At 35.2% G+C, this 23,267-nt stretch overlaps 2 protein-coding genes and 2 non-coding genes across 5 annotated transcripts; 2 read left to right on the plus strand and 2 right to left on the minus strand.

The window, feature by feature from the left end:
• Positions 1-1,333: 1,333 nt before the first annotated feature.
• LOC105280990 (nanos homolog 3) lies at positions 1,334-9,381 on the plus strand. Of its 2 annotated transcripts, none has more exons than XM_011341886.2 (4): positions 1,334-1,594; positions 3,852-4,071; positions 4,613-4,759; positions 5,114-9,381. In XM_011341886.2, the coding sequence occupies exons 1-4, from the start codon at positions 1,471-1,473 to the stop codon at positions 5,202-5,204; spliced, it is 582 nt and encodes a 193-aa protein (XP_011340188.1). In that variant the 5' UTR covers positions 1,334-1,470; the 3' UTR covers positions 5,205-9,381. The 2 variants fall into 2 exon arrangements, with proteins under 2 accessions (XP_011340188.1, XP_011340189.1); XM_011341887.2 differs by having other exon boundaries at positions 5,110-5,195.
• Positions 9,382-10,700: 1,319 nt separating this feature from the next.
• On the plus strand, positions 10,701-23,210 carry LOC105281252. The gene is made up of 12 exons (XM_026969904.1): positions 10,701-11,071; positions 11,378-12,114; positions 12,281-12,443; positions 12,526-12,797; positions 12,915-13,126; positions 13,480-13,588; positions 16,633-16,965; positions 18,734-19,145; positions 20,969-21,268; positions 21,788-22,056; positions 22,264-22,427; positions 22,636-23,210. The coding sequence occupies exons 1-12, from the start codon at positions 10,716-10,718 to the stop codon at positions 22,837-22,839; spliced, it is 3,531 nt and encodes a 1,176-aa protein (XP_026825705.1). The 5' UTR covers positions 10,701-10,715; the 3' UTR covers positions 22,840-23,210.
• Trnah-gug lies at positions 14,383-14,454 on the minus strand. Its single transcript has one exon. It is a non-coding gene; the product is annotated as a tRNA-His (tRNA).
• On the minus strand, positions 14,995-15,066 carry Trnah-gug. Its single transcript has one exon. It is a non-coding gene; the product is annotated as a tRNA-His (tRNA).
• Positions 23,211-23,267: the final 57 nt, after the last annotated feature.

The following is a 23,267-nucleotide window of genomic DNA, read 5'->3' on the forward strand; positions in this document are numbered from 1 at the left end:
TCTTCCTTTTTTTCTCGCCGCAACGTTTTCTATCATCCCGAGCGGCAAAGGAGTGAAAAGAAGAGGAGAGACAACGCCTTCGCTTTCACCTAGCCGCGCTGCGCCGACAGAGGACCCACGCACAACGCGGATCCTTCGCCTTCTCGCACACGTAGTACTACGCATGGTGGAAGTAACAAGGTGTGCTATTATCTCGGACGAATTTCGTCACGTTCCGCGCAGCACCAAGTTGTCGCCATTTTGCAAATAGCAACCAACAGCAACGCGATAATAAATGTACACGAAAGTGTCACGACACAGGTTATGCACCGTTTCAGAGTCTCGCACGTCGCACAATGCCGTCGTGTTCGTTTAAACAGTGTAAAAACACGTCACGAAATAATAAACATGTTAGGTATTTTTCATTTCGAAAAAATGAAGAAATGATTGCGCAGTAGAAAAGACTTTGCAAAGAACGGTATGTATATACGCAATATTGAAAGGTGGTAAATGGAATTTAACAAATTAAATATAATAGAATATAATAAAATACATTATTTAAAATTTCTTTATCTAGCTCGGGTTTGTTCTCAACATTTTAAGACCTCGCAATATAAAGATCGGTCATTTTTACGCGAGATCCTACCTATACAGGGTGTCCCAGACCTACCGCATCACCGGTTAATGGTAGATTCCCGAGGTGATTCTGAGACGAATGTTCCTCTTGCAAAATGTCGAGGGTGACATAGTTTCGGCGCTACGAGGGGTTCTAGTTATCCTATCCTTGTGTGGGATTTTCCCGCGTTCAGTGACGGTGGGTCGAAGGGGTCCCGCGCATCGCGCACACTTCAATTTGATCCTAATTTTTCGCGGCTGTTCAAATTGAAGTACGAGCGACGCGCGAGACCCCTTCGACCCACCGTCACTGGACGCGGGAAAATTCCACACAAGGATAGGATAACTACACTTCGTAGCGCCGAAACTACGCCACCCTCGACATTTTGCAAGAGGAGCATTCGTCTCAGAATCACCTCGGGAATCTACCATTAACCGGTGATACGGTAGGTCTGGGACACCCTGTATTTTATTTAAAAAAATATATTTACCATAAGTACACACAAAAGATCTTTTATTTGATCCTTTTCTTATCCGAATCTTTTTAATTCACTTAAATTATTCAAGATGGCGGACTCTTGTCACGCTCTCTTATTGGTCAGTAGAAATGTCTGCGCAGTAGCACACCTTGTTACTTCACCATGGTACCACGTACGCGCCGGTCGTAGCTGGTGCGCGGGATCGTCCCCTCCACGCGCTACCCGTGCTCCCGGATTGGCTTCGCCGCTTCGGCCGGTCAGTCTTGCGCCGCGAATCGGCGAGTGCGCACGCGTCGGAGGTTACTTGGTTCGAGAGACACCCGGCTCTGTTTTCTTCGAGGCTCTTCTCGTCTAGCTCGCGCGAAAGAAACGAGCAATCGTAGTACACGGACGAACCATGTGTGACGTCATGCTGCCAACGATGCAGGAGAACTCCCTGTTCCCGCTGAATCCCAGCCTGGATGACGAGATCAGGCGACTCTTCGACAACTTCACCGTCAACAACAAGGCTCTACCGAATGGTACGCGTGATAGATCTCCAAGATTTTTTTCTGCCGTTTATACGCGCGTGTAACTCTACGGGATATATGTACTACGCTTTCCCCGTATCACTGACAACTCTGCTTGTTTATACAAGTGACCGTGGTGTCCGCGAATGTACTAGCACTGCTTGAAAATCGTCTAATTAGTGTCAAACTATTGCTTGCCAGTGCAGCTCGTTATGTTCCTAATTGCGCTCATATTCGTTGCCGTTCGTGATGTTCGAATTGATTTGCGCACAACTTCGGTCTACTAGGAAATCAGTTTCTCGTGTATTATTTCTGACATATTTTCAGACTCGTGGAAACTAGAATCGAAACGAAAGATATCGTTCGTGATATTTGAATTGACTCAATTTGCGCGCAACTTTATTCGACTAGGAAATCGGTTTCTCGTGTATTATTTCTATTTTCAGATTCTTGGAAACTAGAATTGGAACGGAAGCAAGAAATTTACTTCGCGCTCGATGAACTTTGATAAAACTTCGATTTCTTATAGTTAAAGACGTACAATATACGACGTAAAATAGAGTGTATTAATCCCTTCCGATGTGTTCTCAATCTTCTATCTTAGCGACATGCGACATTCGCTGATCCTCAGTTTAGTTCCTCAAACACGAAATAGTTGACATCACACGATGAATTGTGTAAATATTGTTTAATATCGTGGAAGAATTTCGAATGTTGAACGTGAACTCACTGTACAGCTTTTCGAGCAGTGCTAGTAATATAATATAATAATATCCCATTCATATGAGATACATATATCCAATAAATTGAAACAAAGCAGAAACTATAAAGAAAAAAAAGAAGATATCTTTCTGTTCGTATTGCACTAGTTTCCGACATTTTTGCATTAACAATGAAACAAGATCTATTTCATTGTACTTCCTGCGTTTTTAATTTTCCTATTCCTCTCGCTTTCTCTTCTCAAAATTTCGATATATAATTATTTTAAATGTTAAAAATAAGTATACGTCCAAGAAAGAGCCAATACAATTAAAAATAGTGAAAATTTTACCGAATTGATCTCTCGAGTAAGAGGAAAGGAGCAGTTCTCGTACAAAACAGGCCAGAAGATGCACTTTTGAAGAACATAAGGACGCTATTCATGGTCGATCCTTGTCACGTACAAGGAAAATTTATGGGACCAAAAGTACCAATCTTGTGCATTTAAAAATCTTTTACACAGCATATTACTCTCTCTGTCTCATATGCCTCAAAATGTACCTATTATCTATCATTTTCAAAATTTACTAAAGTTTAAATATTTTCCTCAAATTTTTAACGCAATGTTCTTTTTTTCGTAATGCCTCGCAGTCTTCGAATAAATCAACGTACGTTCCTTCGATAACAAGTTTCCGATTTTAATCGGGGCAAGAAAAAGCATGTTCTCGATCATTGCTTTAACGCTCGTTCGTAATCGCTTCGTACCATCTCGCACGTGTCTCTCGTGATCGTTCTGTTTTTTTTCAAAGTCGGTCCTTTGTCAAAGCAACTCCACTAGGACATATACGAATAGTATAGTTTATCGACTAACGGACAAAAGCCTATTGATATTGAGTTGCAGGAATATGTTTACATCTCGTATTGGGTTCGCCGATACCGAGTCGGGACAGCGACTGTCGTGTCTTGTAAACACTTAAAGCCGCCCGGCCCGAAAACGGTCGGTGCGTGTTTACAAATCGCGGCTTATCGAATTACGTTAGCTTTTGCAGCACAAAGAACGACGCGAGAGAGAGCGGGGTGCTGCGATTCCGAGATAACAAAAGAAGAGTTTCTGTTCGTTTTTCTTGCTACGCAGAGAGAAACGGACTGCTGTCCATCGCATGAAATTTTAGGAATTGAATCAAAATCGTTTTAAAATCTATAGTGTTTGATGTCGCAAGAAAATAGGTCACCTTTCAAGTGACAAATTAGATAAACTTTGAAATTTCCGTAAATTTTTCAAATGCGATACTCGAACACCGATACATATGCTAAGATAGGAAAATGAAGAAATTTGGAGAAAGTGCAGTTGATCGATCTAATTTCTGAAAAGTTGAAATGTTGGGAGTAATTACGATTTAGATTTGTTTTACAATTTTTGCTATACAAACTTTGAAAAAAAAAATACTGGTTTCTATTTGTCCGGTGAAATTATGATACTTGCATGCATATTTGATAATGAGCATGTAATATCTTGATCTTTTTTGTATTACACTCGAAACTAACTTTCTACTTAACATCTTTATTGTAGTCGAAGAAGTAATGGAAGAGTTTCGACACAATGGCCGAGACTTCGAATATTGTCCCGATATGGATACAGACATGACCAGGCAAATACCACGACGGAAAAAGAAGAATAAACCGTTGCCAACAGAATGCGTTTTTTGCAGAAATAACGGGGAAGCAGAAACATTTTATCGGGATCATGTGTTGAAGTATGACGATGGTCGTGTTCAATGCCCCGTGCTAAGGTACGATTTAACATGATCATTTGTTATTTTTATTAGAGTGTTATCTAATATTTTATTTAATTATAATTAATAAATAAATTTCGGTATTAATAGTATCTCGGAATTAAGATTGATTGGAGCTTCCAGCTCTGAAGGCAATCTCGTGGATATTCCATATACTTATAAATCTCTGTATAAGCAGCTATAATATGTATCCCTATTGTACATATAATTAGATGGGTATATTTCCATAGACATACACACACACAGAGCTATATTTAAATCGGATAAAAGCAATTCTGTGTTCTGAGATTAGATAGACGAAGTGAATTATTATTAATGCACGGAGTTTTTTTTCGTTTTGTTCTTTTTCTTATTCTGTTGAAACTTTACACAGAAATCACCTAGATTTGCTCAGTTTTTTTCTTGCGAAAAATAATTTTTCCTATTAAAAAGGAGAATCTTCTCCTTTTTCTTTTTTTTTTTAATATAACCTATTCTTCTTTTGCATCTTAAGACGTGTAGAAAGTTTGATTCAATATTCTGTTATAATATTCGACAGAGCTTATGTCTGCCCAATCTGCGGCGCAACCGGCGATTATGCGCACACAGTCAAGTACTGTCCAAAGGGCCCTTACAATCCTAACTCAATAAGCACAGCAAATGCCTTCAAGCTTTTAAGAAATTCCACGGGCAAGCGTCGCAGCAAGCAAGTAGACATTTTCCACGCACGAGCGATGAAACGCATGAGCAATTTATTTCTTATTATATATAGATACTAAGGCATCTAATTGTAAGAAGTAAATGTTAACAAAGTAGGGATAAGTATTGCGAGAAAAGAAACAGTATCATTTGCATGAAAATGGCTAAAAATATTAATTTATTATAAGTATATTATCGAACGTTATTATCTTCCGAAAGTTGGAAAAGTACTTCTTTTTCCTATTTTCTATCTTTTATCTATTATTTTCTTTTATTTCATAGTTTAATCGCTCGTATCTCGTTTAAATTAAATTTCTTACGTAATAACAATATTTTTCTAAGCAAGATTTTTGGTAGGAAGGAATAACAAGCACTTGGAGCGCACGTCGGCATCAACTGTTGGTAGAGGCAATATTTCTGCATACATTCAGGTGGCAATAAACTCGTCCTGAAGTCCTGGATTTATTACTCGTTACGTAGTAATCTAGAATCTCTAAGCATTCTGACGTACTCTTGTGATTTCTTAAGTGACCTAATCGTAGGTCTGAAAGTAAATCTAATCGCGTTTCTTAATTGCCTTGACTTCAAAATGCGACCATAATGATGACCTTTACAGAGATTTTTGAGCCTTATGTAGACATTTCTATAATATGACAACGTTAATCTTTTACTTTTCTTCCTCGAAGATTCACAATTTCTAATATTCTTTCTCATGAGGTTCAGCCGATACCAAAGTTTTGCAATCAAGAATACGCATATTTTTATTTTTATTTATGTTTATTTATTTTTCACTGCGACGTTCTATGCGAAACGTTTCAATGATTGTATGCGATTTACTTGAATATTGCATCTTACTGTGCGAATGTTATTAATTATTGATTTTCAAGATTTATATTACTCGTTTTTTTTTTTTCATTTTCAACCAAGCGTTGTGATAACATGTGCCTTTTCAATCTTTCAGTTTGTGTGTGTGCGTGCGTGCGTGTGTGTGCGTGTGTGTGCGTGCGTGTGTGTTTATACATATGTATATATTCATAATCCTTGCCTTGCGGCTTAGAATGGCTCCCAATATACATCTTGCAATTTGCACATTTTATTTTATACAATACTTTTTCATATAGCTTACTTTCTTACGATAAAACTTAAATAAAATCTAAATATACACATATCTAAATACATAAACTCAAACCAATTTCTAAAGACTTCAACATATAATATATATACATAAAAATAAACATTTGACATTTGAACATTATTTTGTTTCTTTTAGCTCTTTGCACTTTTCTTCTTTAATCTTTTTAAATCTTAAATCTTTATAACGTAACTATCCTATCCTTCTTCCATTCTTAGCTTTTTTCCGTTTTTAAATATCGGGCTATTAATTCCTTCCTTCCAGTTCTCTGGTAATCCTCTCTTTCTGCAAATACTATCGATCACTTTCCAAAATACCTTTTCTATTTCCTTTGACATCTCCACGCTTCATTTCCTATCCTCTCTGTGTCTTTGTCATTCTGAATTTCCCCAATTAATTTATCAGCTCTTCCTTCCTCATGTATTATATATTTTCTTCTTTTCTTTCATTTTTTAAGTACAGTACTATTTTTAGTACTATACTTCTGATTATTCTAATAATTATTCTAATTATTAATTATTTATTAAAATAATTAATCTAAATCTAATTATTCTAATAATTTTTTCAACTTTCTAATTCTGTTTCTTTATTTATTCCTCTCTCTCTTTCTCTCTCTCTCTCTCTCTCTCCTGCATTTATATATTTCTATGCCTGATTTTTGATTACGAAGAAGTAGTGTGTACACGCGTACTATCTCTCACGCTACTTCTCCATAACCAGGAACTCAGTTTATATACATATAAAAAATAAATGTACTATAAGAGAAACATTTATACATGTTCTTCATCTGTGCACTTTTATGAGCTTAAAATTGTACTCTAAAAATATGATAAGTTACTTCATTGTATGTTGTGATGAATAATAAGAGGCTGATCAATTGATCGATCTCTTATCTGATTAACATTATTAGTTCATACATCTTTGTAGTGTTGCAAGATGTATAAATTTTACGTGCCATGCCTGTGAGTTCATCACCTTGATATCAGTTTCGTTCGTGGAAGCGTGCCCTTTACCTCGGTATCCCATGCCTTGCTCATGGAAAATCTATTGCATTCGCCCATGATAATTGTGCTCCAACAAAAATTGTACATGTGTTTAAAATTACCTCTACATATTTTTCGTTATTTATTTTGATAAATGCGCAAAACGAGCCATTTTCAATTTTGTATTATATTATTGTTGTACACGTTATTGCCATATTTGAAGAACATTGAATACGAGATGTTACCACTGGCAGTCTTGCTATGATCTTGTCAAAGTCACTGAAACAAACGTCGTTACTCTACTAAGAAGCTATGTTTCTTCATACTTATAGGCTTTTGTTTCGTGGATCTGACGGTTCGTGGAAGGTGCGCTTTTTTTCACAGCAGGCAGTCTCTTTCAATGCTCTGCAAAATTAACTAAAGGACACGCTTTCATTCTCAGCACATTACGTATCGAGTACAATGTACTATTAGACTAATGCATTTGTTTGTAGAAATAGCATGAAAGCTGATGATGTTCTTCAGCTTAATAAATTTTTGTTTTCAGGAAAATTTTCTAATTCCTAAAATGCTCGGCAAAGATTTTTTTAATTATTATTTTCTAAGGTTCGCAAGATTACAAATTACGTAGAGATAATAGCTATTTTGTGAAGCAAAAGTAGGTTTTTTTTAATGAGACTAGATTAGCTATTAAATAAATTCTTCTATCGAAACGTATTCAAACTTATGAAGTGCCATTGAAATGTTTGAGTTGATGTTACAAGTTAATTTATTATCAAAATTGAGATTTAAGATTTTTCCTTATTCATGCGATTAAATGTTAGAAGAGTGGAACGTAAAGTGAATTGATTTAATTCGATGCGTCGAATGAATTATACACGTCAACTTGACCCAATCTCAATCTCAAGACAAAGCATCCAATCTTCAACTCTCGCAATGTTTGCAATAATGAACAGATTACATCACAATTATTGTTAATTTTTTAAAAACATTTCAGTTCTCGAAGAATTAAGAATAAATTTTCCACTGATTGGTTTTAATCACGTAGCATCAGTAATTTTGTTTACATAATTGTACAGATGATTTATAAAGATATTCTAATGATTTCTTAATGTACAAGAAAATGTACGTATGCAAAATGCATAGTATAGTTTAATAATAATTTTATTTAACGCAATTTATTTAACGAGACTGAGAATATAGCTCGAGATGCAATTCCAAAGTTTCAAGACTGCCAAAGAAAACTATTCAGTATTCATTTTCATCGCAGTTATTTCGAAGTATTCTTTTACGATAAAGTGGCAAGAATTGAAATGTTTTGTATATTTTACGTTACTTGAAAGAGAGAAGGGAAAGAGACAAAACTCGAATGTTACTAAGAATTGTATAGATATTCTTAATTTTGTATCGTTATTTTTGCGATGTGTGTTAAATAGTATGTAAGCATATTACGAATGGTTCCTATTATAAATTAATAATAATTATAAAAATATGCTAAGTGTTACATTTCTAAAAATGTTAGATTAATATATAGATATATGTTTTCTATCTCTTTATAGATACATTTATATCTGTTCATATGACTGTTACTCGACATGATGAAAACACGATTTCGTAATATGTGATATTCACGTAACTTGTATTACGCGGCATGTCAATAATGCGAATATATATGTAAGTTTTTACTTTTGTAAGGTCTAATGTACGTAGCCAAAGTTTAGAATTATGCCGTTGCTATACAGTGCCGTCACACTATACCAACTGATCCGTAATAAGGTGCGAGATGATGTTACAGTAATCGGAGACCGTGCGCTTAATTTGCGATTAAGCGCAGCAGGAGATGATAACGACTAGCAACACAACAAGAACAAATTTCATGTACATTATGAGGCAGGAATTTGAAAAGAGAATGGAATAAGCATATCTCAATTCCGACAAATTTCTAATAATTCAGCTTGTCCAGTTGCACGTTTTACAAAATTGTACAAATATTTATTTTTTCGCATGCGAGGTTTGCGCGATTTTGCATCCCTCTTTGCGAGCGCGTTATATGATCGATTAAATTTTACACAGAACTGTACTATATATTACACACTGATTATATATACACACACATGATCACACAATATACATTACATCCAAAAACCGGAAATTCGCTTACTCATGCAGTGAAATCTTTTGGATTTTAATTTTTTTCGTATCCCCCCGCTCGTGCATCTCAGTTCAAAATTTAGTCTTGTGCATTCTGGACACGCTTTTCTTTGTAATTATTTGTATTTTAAGATTATACTTTCGCGCATTGTATTGTCATAATAATCATCTCGCTATTCCAGCATTTGTACCAATTATTATATTTTTCTTGCTATATTAATATATTATTTATATGTATTCGTACAAAATTGTATTATGCTTTGATGTATAATCGTTAATGGAAAATATATGCATTTTGTAATTTGGTGCTTTATTTACATCGCATTCATAATGCTCTTAAATAAATTATACATATACAATTTATAATGATGTATTTTATTTTATATGTAAAAGTTAGAACGTTTAATCCTGAAATTCTGTGTTTGCGTGTGTAAATCGCAGAATTCATTAGCGACACGTATGATACATTCTGCTCCGAATCGAAAATAAATTGTCGGATATTGCATGACTGAATCTTTCGCAAAATCTGTCTTCATAATGAATACGTGTATCAATCTAATAATTTACCTAGTACGATGATGACCTAGTTAGCAGAAGTCTTATTATTTTGAAATCACAATCTATTAAACGGATTAAAACAATTTCTTCCTTCTATTTCAATTATACTTAATTAGCATTTTTAAATTAATTACAAAAATTATTGCTATAATTTACTAATATGCATTTTTATTGAGGGACTTAGTTTTTATTGTCATTTAGAACACGTAGTTATATCATTAAATATCAAATAGCATTAAATTGCCAGTTACAATTGTATTGACGTTACAATTGTGTTTGAAAAATTTTCCAGTGATTGCTAATTTTGATGTCGATTATCGAGTAAGTAGGTCAGGACCTTTTATTCGCTTCGTAAAATAGATTGTCCTTCACATCTAGAGATTATATAGAATTATGTTATTTACATTATATTATTATAATATTATTATTAAACAGCATTTATCCCAGTTTAATGTTATTACCACAATATAACATTGTTTCGCTAACTTCAATTAGCACTAAACAACTTCTACTATAGGATAAGTAGGTCATCCTTTTGTATTCGACCGGAAAACGAATTGTAGTTTTCATTTCACAATGTAGAAATATAATTACATTTTCCCACGCGTCAAAGTACTTAATGTATTATCATTAGTACATATAATCTAACGTATATATAAAACGAATAACATATTTAGGAACTTTATATGTTACTATATTATAAATCATATTTGTTGAAATATTAGATTTATATATATATATGAATCCAAACGCAATAAGTCGGAACATCTGCGATATATTTTCCTGAAATTATAAAAAATTAGTAAAAATGTGTAAAATGTTTAACGTCTTAATTATTTAATATTTAATAAATGTCAATATATCGTGTACGAAAACAATATGTCTATATAATAAATAATCTGTTGTTAATAATTTTTTTTCTCAGTTTTAAGTACGGATTGCTACCGTGACACGTCGTTATTATAGTTCACCTTCGAAAATTGGCCAGTGTAACAAAAGGTAGTATGCTATTAGCGTCATATCTGAATCTGAGCGTTCCCCATAAACTGGGAAACAGCACATCCTGTATACATAACGTTCGCTCGTGTTAAAAATCGTTCAATAGACCGCGAGCCGCCGGATAGTACGGTTTCATAGTCATGTCACAGCTTTTCGTACTGCTGGTGAAGATCATTCTGATCGCAATGATGATCAGTATCGTGTCTTTGGAAGATGCGAATCCGAAATTCGAGCAGGACGAAAAATCCGTAATGATTCATACAAAAAACGTTACTTTATCTCGAAACCCGAAAATCTTATTTAAGGATTCACCGTCCCTATTCTTCTTGCACCTGCTCAAGTGCAAACATCCACATTATCAGAAGCTGGACAGAGTCAACCCTACCACTCCGAGGCCTACCACACCGCCTCCTAGAACTTGCATCTGCGTACCGTTTTATCTGTGTGACGCTAATCAGACTATCATCACCGATGGTTCAGGAATTATCGATGTTCGGTGAGTTTATTGTTAAAATCTAATTGGTATTACTTGTGCGGCTATTTTATCAGTTTCTGATCCAACGTTGACCTACTTTGATTATTTATTTCTAACTGCTTTTTTTCTTAGTACTGCATTTTAGTTTTTGATGTAATTTAATTACTTTTAGTATCTCATTTTACGTTTAATTTCGCTTTGTTTTATTTTTACCTGATTATAATTCGGATTTACTTGGATGTTTTTATTTTATCCAGTTTCATTGAATTTATTTCATTTTATTCAATTTCCACGATACGTACATTTAATAATTATTTTATTCGACAGACAGAGCACTCGACAATGTATCGGAAACTTGGAAGTCTGCTGCTATCCGCGAAATGCCACGAGACCTCCAACACTTCCTCCAACACTTCCTCCGACTGTAGCTCCAACCAGACCACCGACAGTACTTCCTACAGTACCTCCAACATTACCACCAATAGTTTTGCCAACTGTATCACCAAGTCCCCCCGTGACTGGATTTCCAAATCTGAACTGCATTTGCGTGAATAGATCGCTTTGCGATCCCAATGGAATAGTAACTTTGTCTGGAGAGGGTGTCATAGACCCACGTCAAAACGTATTGTGCTCCGGCGTCAATCAAGTCTGCTGCAGGATACTAATAGCCCCAACGCAACTACCGACGAGACCTCCAACAATAATGCCTACAATGACACTGCCGCCTTCAGTCATCAGATCACCTGGACAACTGCCACTCACCGATTTGCTAGGTCCTTTGAAGAATCCGAATACTCCTCAGGCCTGTTACTGTGTGAAAACCTGGATATGTTCCGAAGGAAACGTAGTCAGTCCGGACGGATTGGGCGTGATCGATCCCAGATTCACGGCGTGCCCATCAGCGGATGAAGTGTGCTGTCGACCCTTAGGAATCGATCTCCAAGCGCTCCGCAATGCAGCTTCCGTGTCTCGCGATGCTACAAACGACATTGAACGATTTGACATTGAACGCCTCTCTGCTTATCACGTCACTTGTGGTATACGAAATGACACTTATGTATCGGGTAAGTTTAAATTTGTATATTTGCGTTTATATTAAAAATAACATGAACCGTTCAAAACCGATACAAGCTAAAGATATGTCTCTGTCGACATGCAACTTACGCCTAAAGCTAAAGCTATCTGCTTAAACTATCAAATAATAATAATAATAATTGCTGATCTTTATAGCACAACCTTTTCCTGCTGACTCTGATAAGACTTATTTCGCCGAATTCCCATGGATGGTCGCACTTCTCATAAAATCTGCAGATAGTACATCTTATACTTTTCACTGTGGCGCTTCGATGATCAGCAACAGCGCCGTTCTCACTGCTGCACATTGCGTTGTAAAGTACGTACAAGTTGGAAAAGAAAAGAAAGATGTTGGAGATACGTTGATTCTAATGTTCCTCTTCGGTTTAATATTTTCACAGTCGGAAACCCGAAGATTTGGTGGCACGTTTTGGTCAATGGAACATTGAGAGTAACGTTCAACCGCTGCCCAGTCAAGAAGCGAACATCTTGGACATTATTAGCCATCCATCGTACTACAGTGGAGGACTATTCCACGACGTCGCTGTTCTCATTCTGGAGAAACCAGTTGTCTACAATGTAAACGTCCTGCCAGTTTGCCTTCCCGAGCAAGGTATGGTCTTCGCGGCCGGGACCAGGTGCTACGGAACAGGATGGGGCAGCGGTTCGATCGGTAAGTTGCGTATCATCAATTGTCTGAACTGGATAATTATCTTGTAAGTTTCTTCTCCCAATTCAGCGAAATCAACAACATCATTTACATTCACGTCCATTTGATCATATATTTTAGGATCAGAATATCAATCCGAGCTACGAAAGGTGAATCTTCCTATCGTTGATCGAGCGGATTGTCAAACCCGTTTACAAAACACGAAATTGGGCCAATACTTCCAATTGCACGGGTCGTTTATCTGCGCGGGAGGTGAAACAAACAGAGACATGTGCCGTGGAGATGGCGGTGGACCTTTAGTTTGTCAAACTTCCACAGGACAATTCTTTCAGGTTCGTCTAATCACCATGAAAAGAACATTTCTTTCTTTAGAATGATTTAAACAGAAAGTAATGTAGAATGGAAAGATATGTTTTCTTTTCTTTCTTAATTTCTTAAATTAAAGTTCTTAAATTAAATATTTTCATTATTTTTTTACATATATTTCTCTAAAATTTTACATTAATGTATTAATTATATTATCTTTTAATTAACTTTTTAATTAACATTTTTTTACGTCTTTTATTTATTTCACTCTTTCTACTTATTTGTTATCTATTTATTATTAATTTTATTTGCGATTTCAAGTAATTTCAATTTATAATGGAGAATATTTGAAGTCAACTTGGATTTATTCTTGTTTAAGGCGGGCATCGTTTCATGGGGTATCGGTTGCGGAACTTCTAACGTTCCTGCAGTGTACACTAGCGTGTCGCAACACCGTCAATGGATAGATCAGCAACTCGCAACTTATGGCATATAATAACATATAGTACATTTACTAATACTTCAAGTTCGACAATTGTGTTTTTCATGCACTGTTCATGCTACTATTAAATAAATTATGATAATGTACTGTTATAATTATAATAAATTATAATAATGTTACTGTAGTAACTTTTTGTGCTTTACTGTACTTTCTATTTCAATTTTCACTTGTGTGAATGCTGTAATCTTTCAATTATACAGCACATAGACAGCAGGAAAAATAATTATAAATATATAATTATATCCTCCGAGAACAAATATCTGTTTCAGTTACCATTAATATTACTGGTTTTGTAACAGAGTTTATCGCAACATGATAAGTATGTATGGGAGAAACTCGAAGGTCAAGTATATCGTTGCCCTAGTTAAAGTCCAAGAAAATATTTCGTTTATTATGTATCAACTTTTTTCTTTTCTTTCTCTTATTTCTCTTCTCTCTAATACAATTTTCATAATTTGATTTCACAATATTAATACATTCCGAGAGTAATGTCTTTTGTAAACAATTTTAAATTAAAGTATAAATTTGCCCGATCTGAAACAAAAATAAAATTCTTTAATAAAGAAGCATATATTTTAATAAAATTTTATTTTTTTTATAACATTTAGCAAAATGGATAGATATAATCACAACTGTCATGATTAAAAATTTGAGCTTAATAAACATGGTAAATGTATAAACTATGTATCAAAATGCTTAAACATTTACAAGAATTAAATAATGACTAATAAGTAAAAAGTTAATAAAAAAAAAACTTCCACCGTGACAATGTTTTCACATTGCCGTGACCAGGATTCGAACCTGGGTTACTACGGCCACAACGTAGGGTCCTAACCACTAGACGATCACGGCTACTGGAAGATATGACTGGAGTCTCCTACATTCTCTATAACAGCAGCACCACCAATAATAAATGTAGGATAATCAAGCACATATTTTAATTAACAATACAACAATATATCAAAATATTTGTAACGAAATAATTGTGCGAGGAAAACGTAAAATAATGAACTCAGAAAAATTAATATCTTTATTAAACATAATAAATTTGTTGCTGTTATACATTTGGTACAAAATTATACGCAAAATTACTGAATATTATGCATCGCTTATATAATAATAAATTTAGCAACGAATCGAAAAGAAGAGACATTATTATGAATTCTAATTATAATTAATTGTTTTATGAGAAAATACAAAAATAATACTTAACGATTGTAGCTTTATTAAATAGCTCTTCTCATGAAAATAATAATAATTGTCAACTGTCTTTTATAAAACTCTTATAAAATAAAATTAATATTACAGAAATGAAATATCCTCGTATAATATAAAATAACAACAACAAAAAACGAAGAAAAAAAAACTTCCACCGTGACAATGTTTTCACATTGCCGTGACCAGGATTCGAACCTGGGTTACTACGGCCACAACGTAGGGTCCTAACCACTAGACGATCACGGCTACTGGAAGAACTGGTTGTAGACTCCCCCAATCGGGCAGAACAGGCCCGTGCTGCTAACAGATTTTAAATAATTAAATATATTATGTTTAATAATGCTATAATAAATCGAACAAATATATGCCAAATTATTCGCACTAAAATCATTATCCATAATAAAAACAATGTAAAATGTATTCATTCTTCTGCAAGATGTTTAACATGAATAGCTTCATTAGCAGCACCATTTGTGTTTCTTGTATTCAACAAAATGGCAACGGTAATTGGCATTTCCTGCTAGATACAGCGTTGAATGAAATACTGTCGCAACACCTCTAGACAATACCTGTCGGTCAATTACACGTCACTTGAATTGCGTGCGGAGAGCGGTGAAGCATGGCAATCCCAACAATCTCTTTATATCTTGTCATGCGTCATTAATAACAATTAAGTGAGACATACAAGCGCGCAATCGACCCATTTTTAATGTACCGGTATTTTATGGTTTTCCTCTGACGTGTTAGAGGAAAGTCGACATAGATTATATCTCGCCGCATGCATATTGTGTTTTATTTATTTAATTTCTTCTAATTTAACAGGTTTCCGAAGCATTTAATCGGATTTCCTAAATACTGGAACTTTTTTTATGTCGTGAGTATTTCGTGGCTGAAGCTTATTATAGCACTTATAGTGTATGTAAAACTCGGGGAAGAACTCGCACATTTGTTCAATGTGCGATAGTCACTCTTATGATTTTTTAAATCAGAATTGAATTTTTTTAATTTGTAAAAATTTTCAAATCAGGATCATTGAAAATTTGGATGTTTCTTCCTTTCTTCTTTCTGAAGAATTGTACGTAGAAAGATTGTGCGAAACATGGTAAATATGATGCCATCCGTTGTCGTTTTAATAACGCATTCAGAGAACGTTGATCGAAGTATACTTGACCTCAACATCAAAAATTGGTAAATCCCAGACGCATCGAATAAATGCCAGACACGTGGAACAATGTCGCAATCTATCTGGCAAGAAATGGCAGTAATTACTGAAATCATGTATTACTTAGATTTTATACATATTTATTTTTATTAATGTACATGTATTATATATCTATTTCTATTATATTATATCATCTATATTTAATGCTTTCATTATTTAACATTCTCATTTGTACTCTAATCAATAGCTACTGCGTTTTTTGTATTTCTCCGCAACTCTGTCATCTTCTGATAGTATTTTATTGGATCCTTAACAAACTCACATTTACTCTTTAAAAAATTCTTCATATAATACGTACAATTTTATTTATTAATTCTCATGAGTAGTTGATGTAAATTTTTAAAACAGTTTATGTGTTTAACACACATGATCATACATTCTGAAATAATTCTTGTCTCAAGAAGTTCGCATCGCAAGTCCTCATAGCAAAAGTCATTCTGCCATTTAGCGAACCTGAACTGAATGAAACCTGAACAAAGTGTGATCGCAGCCAGCACTTTTCAAGATAGCCTGCCGTTATGAGGAATCCCCTGCTACTTGGGGAATCGGTGTATGGGGGGTTCTCTTGACAGAAGGAGACTTTGCGTATTAACACTTACGTAAAGTCTCAAAGATTTTACGTCACAGGAATTTTGTTTTCCAAGAACATGCGGGATTTTCTGCTGAAATTCCAGGAAAATCCAAGTGGCAGGGTCAACATGCCAGGGAAATGGTTCCTCGAGTCCACTCTTGGAATGGCAACGAGCAATGGCAATATCAAGAAGGAAAGTGGGGAGAATCCATGATAAATGCTCGGAGTAGGGATTCTCTCTGGATGTACGGAAGAAACCACAGAGGTCCACCACTCAGAGCTGTGCTAATCGCGTGCGTTGCTGCTCCAGGTGGCAGGTGCTCGTCTGTCGCTCCTTGCATCCCTTTCTGGTGTGAGTACCTAGATCAGAAATTTTAATATATTGTTTAATCGAAGTCTTTGAGTGACAGATTTGCCTTTTCCCAATATTCTAAACAAGAATCAGTGATAAGGCCAACTGTTTACTTGAGATCAGCACTTGAATATGTCATCATCATCATGTGTATCATTTTCTTAGATAACTTTGACGAATCAAATTTTAATGACGCGGTCAACGAATGTAATAACTGTTAAATGATAATTGATAAGTAAGAAATGATAATGGTGACAAATTTATAACGTGTGATTAGGTTTCTTGCACTTTCTGTGATATGAAAGTAATCTGTAAAAAAATTGTCGGTTTTTTCAACGCTTCTTGGTATAAATAGCCTGAGATGCAGTGAATATAGTTACACACGGTTAATGATTTGCAGGAATATGTTAATCGTACCGGTTTGTGATCATGTCATTCGACCCTTTGAAGATCAGCGGTAGATTTTTGAATAAATAAGATCAAAAGAAGATTTCTCTCTCTCTTTCTCAGCATTAGAAGGATTACATAACGTGCCATAGCATCGTAGAATTTCAACATTTTGAGTGCGTTTAAATGGCGGAACTCACAAGAAAGCTGAATGCTCGAAAAAAATCGACGCGAAATATTCTTCATTCTCATGCAAACATTCATATATATGTAAACAAAGTAAGGAAATGATTTTCATACGATAATATGTGTTCCTGTACATCTTCATCGCATGGGAAGTGCTCTCAGATAATAACAATTATGCGAGGACATCAAATGTCCTGGATAATTACACGGTCAAACTATTCTGACGTAAATTATTATCTCTCACGGTCATACAAGTTTACAAATATTGCGCACATTTTATTTGAGAAGAGGTCGGGTATCTATCTGCAAATATAATATCCAGCAAATTAAACATTTAGTCACAGTATTATTTCTCCTTTACAAAAAGAGAGCTTATAATACTTCAGAAATGAAATAATAATTCGAACTTTTATCATTTTGTTAATCTATTTTTATAATTATAATTATAATAAAAAATTCTAATGTTACGTCACGTTGACGTCAGATTAATTTATGTAATATCTACTAAACTCATTTTTCCAATTTTTTTATCGAAGTTCTGCATGTTCGTAAGATTAAACATCGAATGTTTTTCTTTGTGACTCACTGCGGTCATCTTGCCGTAATTGCTGCAATTACGGAAACATCGCTGCGCTTTACATCCTTAACGTGCACCTCGTATTTCGATAACTCGGGGGAGCCCTGAACAATAGAAGAAACTAATTACCCAACTATGTAAGAAAACTAGTATTCCATTCTCATTTTATCATCTCGTAATTGTCACAATCTCGAAATCTAATCTTTTTCGTAACAGAAGGATTTAATTTGTGAATTCAAATTGCGCAGTAAGAAACAAAAACAGCGTACATCACATTCGCACGGAAATGTTTCTTGGGATTTAAAATCACTGAAGTAATTGTTCCAAGTTAATCACCTCAACCACGGTGCAAAAGCGCGCAAGGTCTCTTCACGGGCCGCTGAATTCTGATTTGCATTGATTTGCTGGAATCCCATGAATTGCGTCACGGTGATCGACGCATCGCTGCATCACCGCTATTTATAGTCTCAAAAAAAAGAAAAATCTGTCTCCTTACCATTCACGATCTTGACATTGCGAGACTTCTTCATGGAGCCAATATCAAACTACTCTTTCAGCATGCAATCGTTTCGTGACGTCGTCTCGATTATATTACAACATTTCTCTTGCTTTACGTAGGCTTAGATAGAGTCCTTGGGATCCCGGTGCGAACCATGCGGCAACTGGTTTCCGCGTTGACCTTGGTCAGCTTGGCCATGGTAGCGGCATTGCCCGCGGCGCAAGAAGACAAAGGCCTCACCGGTCTCATCGAAGCAGCGTTTCCCGAAACCAAAGGAACGAGCCCTCAACCGTTGCCAGAGATAAACGGCGATATCGACAGCCTCATCCAGGATGTGTTCAACACTGGAAATGTCACCAGCACAACCTCCAGGAATCTCATCCTCGGCACGCAGAATCAAACGCCCTCGAAGCCGGACGACTGCGAATGCGTGCCCTACTATCAATGCAAGGACGGTACGATTCTGGACAACGGCGTCGGCATCATCGATATCAGGTCCGGTTTTGGTGATAAGGATGGGGAGCCCAAGGGGTGAGTTTTGTCGACCAAAGAGGAGTCTCAGCCGTCTCCTTACGGATGGCGATGGATCCTGGCATGCTGTGAAACTTTCGTCCGTGGCGACGAGATATGTTGATTAATGCTCGTCCGATAATAAGTGATCGAAGCTAAACAAATTCAATAACAACGTTTCTTTCTTTTTTAATTTTTAATAATGATTGGTTTCGGTGCGATTGTATATATACAACAATGACTGTTAACAGCCCTCGCTCTCACGAAAATTTATTGTATTTGACTTTCTCATTTTTAAATCAAATTTGATAACGTCTCGTAATTAACAACTCTACTTCTTTATTATCTTGCGTTTAAAATTAAACATAAATTTGCTTCTTAATTTAAAGAAAAAACAATTGTACAACTGTAGTTGTTAAAATATTTACGCTATGTTCTTACAACGTCAATTCTAAAAACTAAGTTTTGAAAGGATGATAAATATATGTAACAGGTCGTTTTATTTAAATGCAACATACGATAAACAGAGTTATTGAATACGATTATGGTATGCTGAAAGATATTATAGTTACGACGAGTAGTTTAAGCCACACATGGAGAATGTATTAAGAGGAAAACGGAAGTGTTGCCAATGTTGCAAAATGTAGAAATGGTTTGCGATTTCTTTGTTATGAACCCGGTGTTCGACTCTCGACACAATACGGTGCACTCATAATGACAATGCAATTAAATATATTCTGTGTAGTGATTGTTGCTTATAGAGGACATCGCATTGCCACAACGTGCAAATTACGAAAAAGTATTACGTTTCTACCATCGTAATTACTAAATAGTCAAACAATTTTCTCATTATATTTTCATTGTAATAGCAAAAGTGGCAATTTTGTTAAATGGCAAAATTAAGATTGTAACAATTAAAACAATCGGATATTATGTACAGGATTACTTACTTATCGGAAATAATCGCAATTTGCCATTAATTTTCATTAAAAATACTCTCGATGTGTGGTTGAACCTGCATGCACATGTACACGGATCTTCGATTTGTTGCGTTAAGATTTAAAGTTGAAGAATATTACATGATTCACAAACATTTTCTATATTTTTTATAATTTTATAATATTTTATATTTTAATAATATAATATTTTCTATTGTTGTCTTATAAACTTGCCTATATTTTTTATTTTCAAACGTGACGACTTTATGCATGCCAACTCACTGCTCACGCCGCATGAGACTATCTTTGGAAGATAAAATTCCCTTGAAACTACTAATAAGTGATTATTCCAATCGTCATCGTAAGCATGCACGATTGCAGCATCGCACAAATAAAATCCCAGAGCAAACAGTGTTGATTGATGATTGATAAGTGCAAATAAGAAGCGGAATATGGTACAACGGAAAATGTCGAATTAATTGCTCATTTCCTAATGATCAGTTAATCACAAATCACTTAGCAATCACCTATCGACTATTAAATAAACATTTTATACGTTTCCTCAAATTCTGATTAACAAGTTTCAAACTAAACAATTCTTCAATATCCAGTAAATTCTTGCAAGAAGATAGAAATAATTCAATAAAAATTTTAAGTCCAAATAGCACGGAAGAAAAACAAAAAAATAGTCTTTGTCGTTAATCTTGCAGATATTTTTTTACATACTTTCAAATATTTCTTTAGACTTTCTTATTAATATCTTGTCGACTACTTTTGTGCGAACAAGCAATTGTTACAATATTAAAATATACGTTATACATTATATATTAAATATATACATTGAACAGGACAGTCCAAAATAATAATTGAGCTTGTTGTTCTCATGATCTCTTTGTTTTATTTTAGAGGTCTCGGGCCTTGCGAGAACTATTTGGATGTTTGCTGTAAGCCACCAGATCGACAGGCACCAGCGACGCCACCCCCGATCGGTAGAATTGGATGCGGACAACGACATGCTGCTGGAGTCGGTTTCAGAATTACTGGCCAGACGGATAATGAAACCCAGTTCGGCGAGTTCCCGTGGATGGTGGCGATCTTGAAGGAAGAGGCCATCGGCGCGGACGGCCAAAAGTTAAATGTTTATCAATGTGGCGGAGCTCTTATCCACAGACAAGCCGTTCTCACAGCAGCTCACTGCGTAAATGGGTCAGTAATCCGCTTCACAAGTATCATCGCGATAACATGTAACATTTTTATCGGAGCAGTCAATCGATAACCCTCGATTAATAAAATTTGATTAGTTACTATCTGTCTCTCTTCCGCTCGATCGTAATCTGTGAATAGTAATAAAATAGTGAATAGAATGTGAATAGTAATAAAATAATGAAGAAGTTAATAAGCGATAATTGACGCATGCAATTAAATGTCATAAATAAGATATGAAGATATCTAATACATGTTCAGATATCACTATCATCGAATTTTCTGATACACCATTTAGCAGAAACGTGCTATATGGAAAACGATGTATCATATAATATGATATATTAATTTAGAATGAGAATTAATTATAAAAATGGACATTAAATATAAGAATGAGAGTGTAGAAGCAAATATTATTCTGAAAATGATTATTATTATATCCACAATTACTAATACTTCGATTTAAAGCTTGTTGCTCCTCTTTTCCTGATTTTTGACGAAGCATTTCGATCCTTGAAACAGGAAACAGCCACACGAGCTGAAAATCCGCGCAGGAGAATGGGACACAAAGACGAAGAACGAGATTTACCCGCATCAGGATCGCGATGTCGACAGAGTGGTCGTTCATGAGAATTTCCATTCGGGTGCACTCTACAACGATTACGCAATCTTGTTTCTCAAAAACCCGGTCGAGTACGCGGAGAACGTGGATATCGTGTGCTTACCAGAAGCGAACGCAATTTTCGACGGATCCCGGTGCTTTGCTAGCGGATGGGGAAAAGACGTGTTCGGTAAGCAATTTACAAAATTTGCATGAAGAAATAATAAATATCGGTCGATTGAACCTGTTGAAATATTTCTAAATTAGATACATCATTTATATATTATGCTATATTATTGTAATTGGAATATATTATGCTAAAAGATCTAAATATACATTTAGGATTCAGTCAAATTGCTAGAGGCTAGCTTGATATAATGACTTCATTTGGTTACAGGCAAAGAGGGTCGTTACCAGGTGATCTTAAAGAAAGTGGAACTTCCTGTGGTACCCCATAACATTTGCCAAAATGTTTTGCGTACCACCAGATTAGGAAGATACTTTGTTCTGGACCAGAGCTTCATTTGCGCGGGTGGTGAAGCAGGAAGAGATACCTGCAAGGTAAACTTGAATCATATTCCGCTCTTTCGTTACTTATATATTTATTACCCAATAAATATAACATATAACTAGTGCTCGCTGTAATAATTCAATAATTCAAAATTATATTATAGAATTCCTCTGAAACTTCTTTCAAAAGACCCTAAAAGATCTATCGTGCTCTCTACTTTATTTGACATAGAAATAATAAGTCAACTCTTTCCTGCAGGGTGACGGCGGAAGTCCCTTGGTGTGTCCTTTGAGGAATGATCCACAACGGTATGTTCAAGCTGGAATTGTGGCCTGGGGACTGGGTTGCGGCGAATCTGGAACTCCCGGCGTTTACGCCAACATTGCTCATAGTCGACGATGGATCGACGAGCAAATGGCATTTTACAATTTAGACAATACCGTCTATCAATATCCCAACTAGCCATCGCTTTCATCTGACGTGCCAGTAAATTATGCAAAGTTTATCTTATCAGATCATTTATGACGCATTATGTCAATGTTTTTATATTGAGCGTTTTGCATTGAATAGCTGAGAGAGCAAATATGATGTTAGCACAAGTTGCACATTGACACTTAATACTCAGACGATTTAGTATAGAATAGGATTTCACGAATCTCCTTAATGTTTAACATCCTGTATTAAATTGCGTTTGTGCACTGAATTATAATGCGTTCGAGAACGATTGTATTATAGATTTATGGAATGAAGAACGAATAATGCTCGTAAATATGAATTTATGACATTTTATATGTAACGCATAAGTAAATAATAAAACATTTTTATTAAAAATAGCAGAAAGGAATATATAGTTAAAACCTCATTATAAAACCTAGTAAATATGTCCTAAT

The sequence above is a fragment of the Ooceraea biroi genome, chromosome 5 (genome assembly GCF_003672135.1).
Source record: "Ooceraea biroi isolate clonal line C1 chromosome 5, Obir_v5.4, whole genome shotgun sequence".
Classification (NCBI taxonomy): domain Eukaryota; kingdom Metazoa; phylum Arthropoda; class Insecta; order Hymenoptera; family Formicidae; genus Ooceraea; species Ooceraea biroi.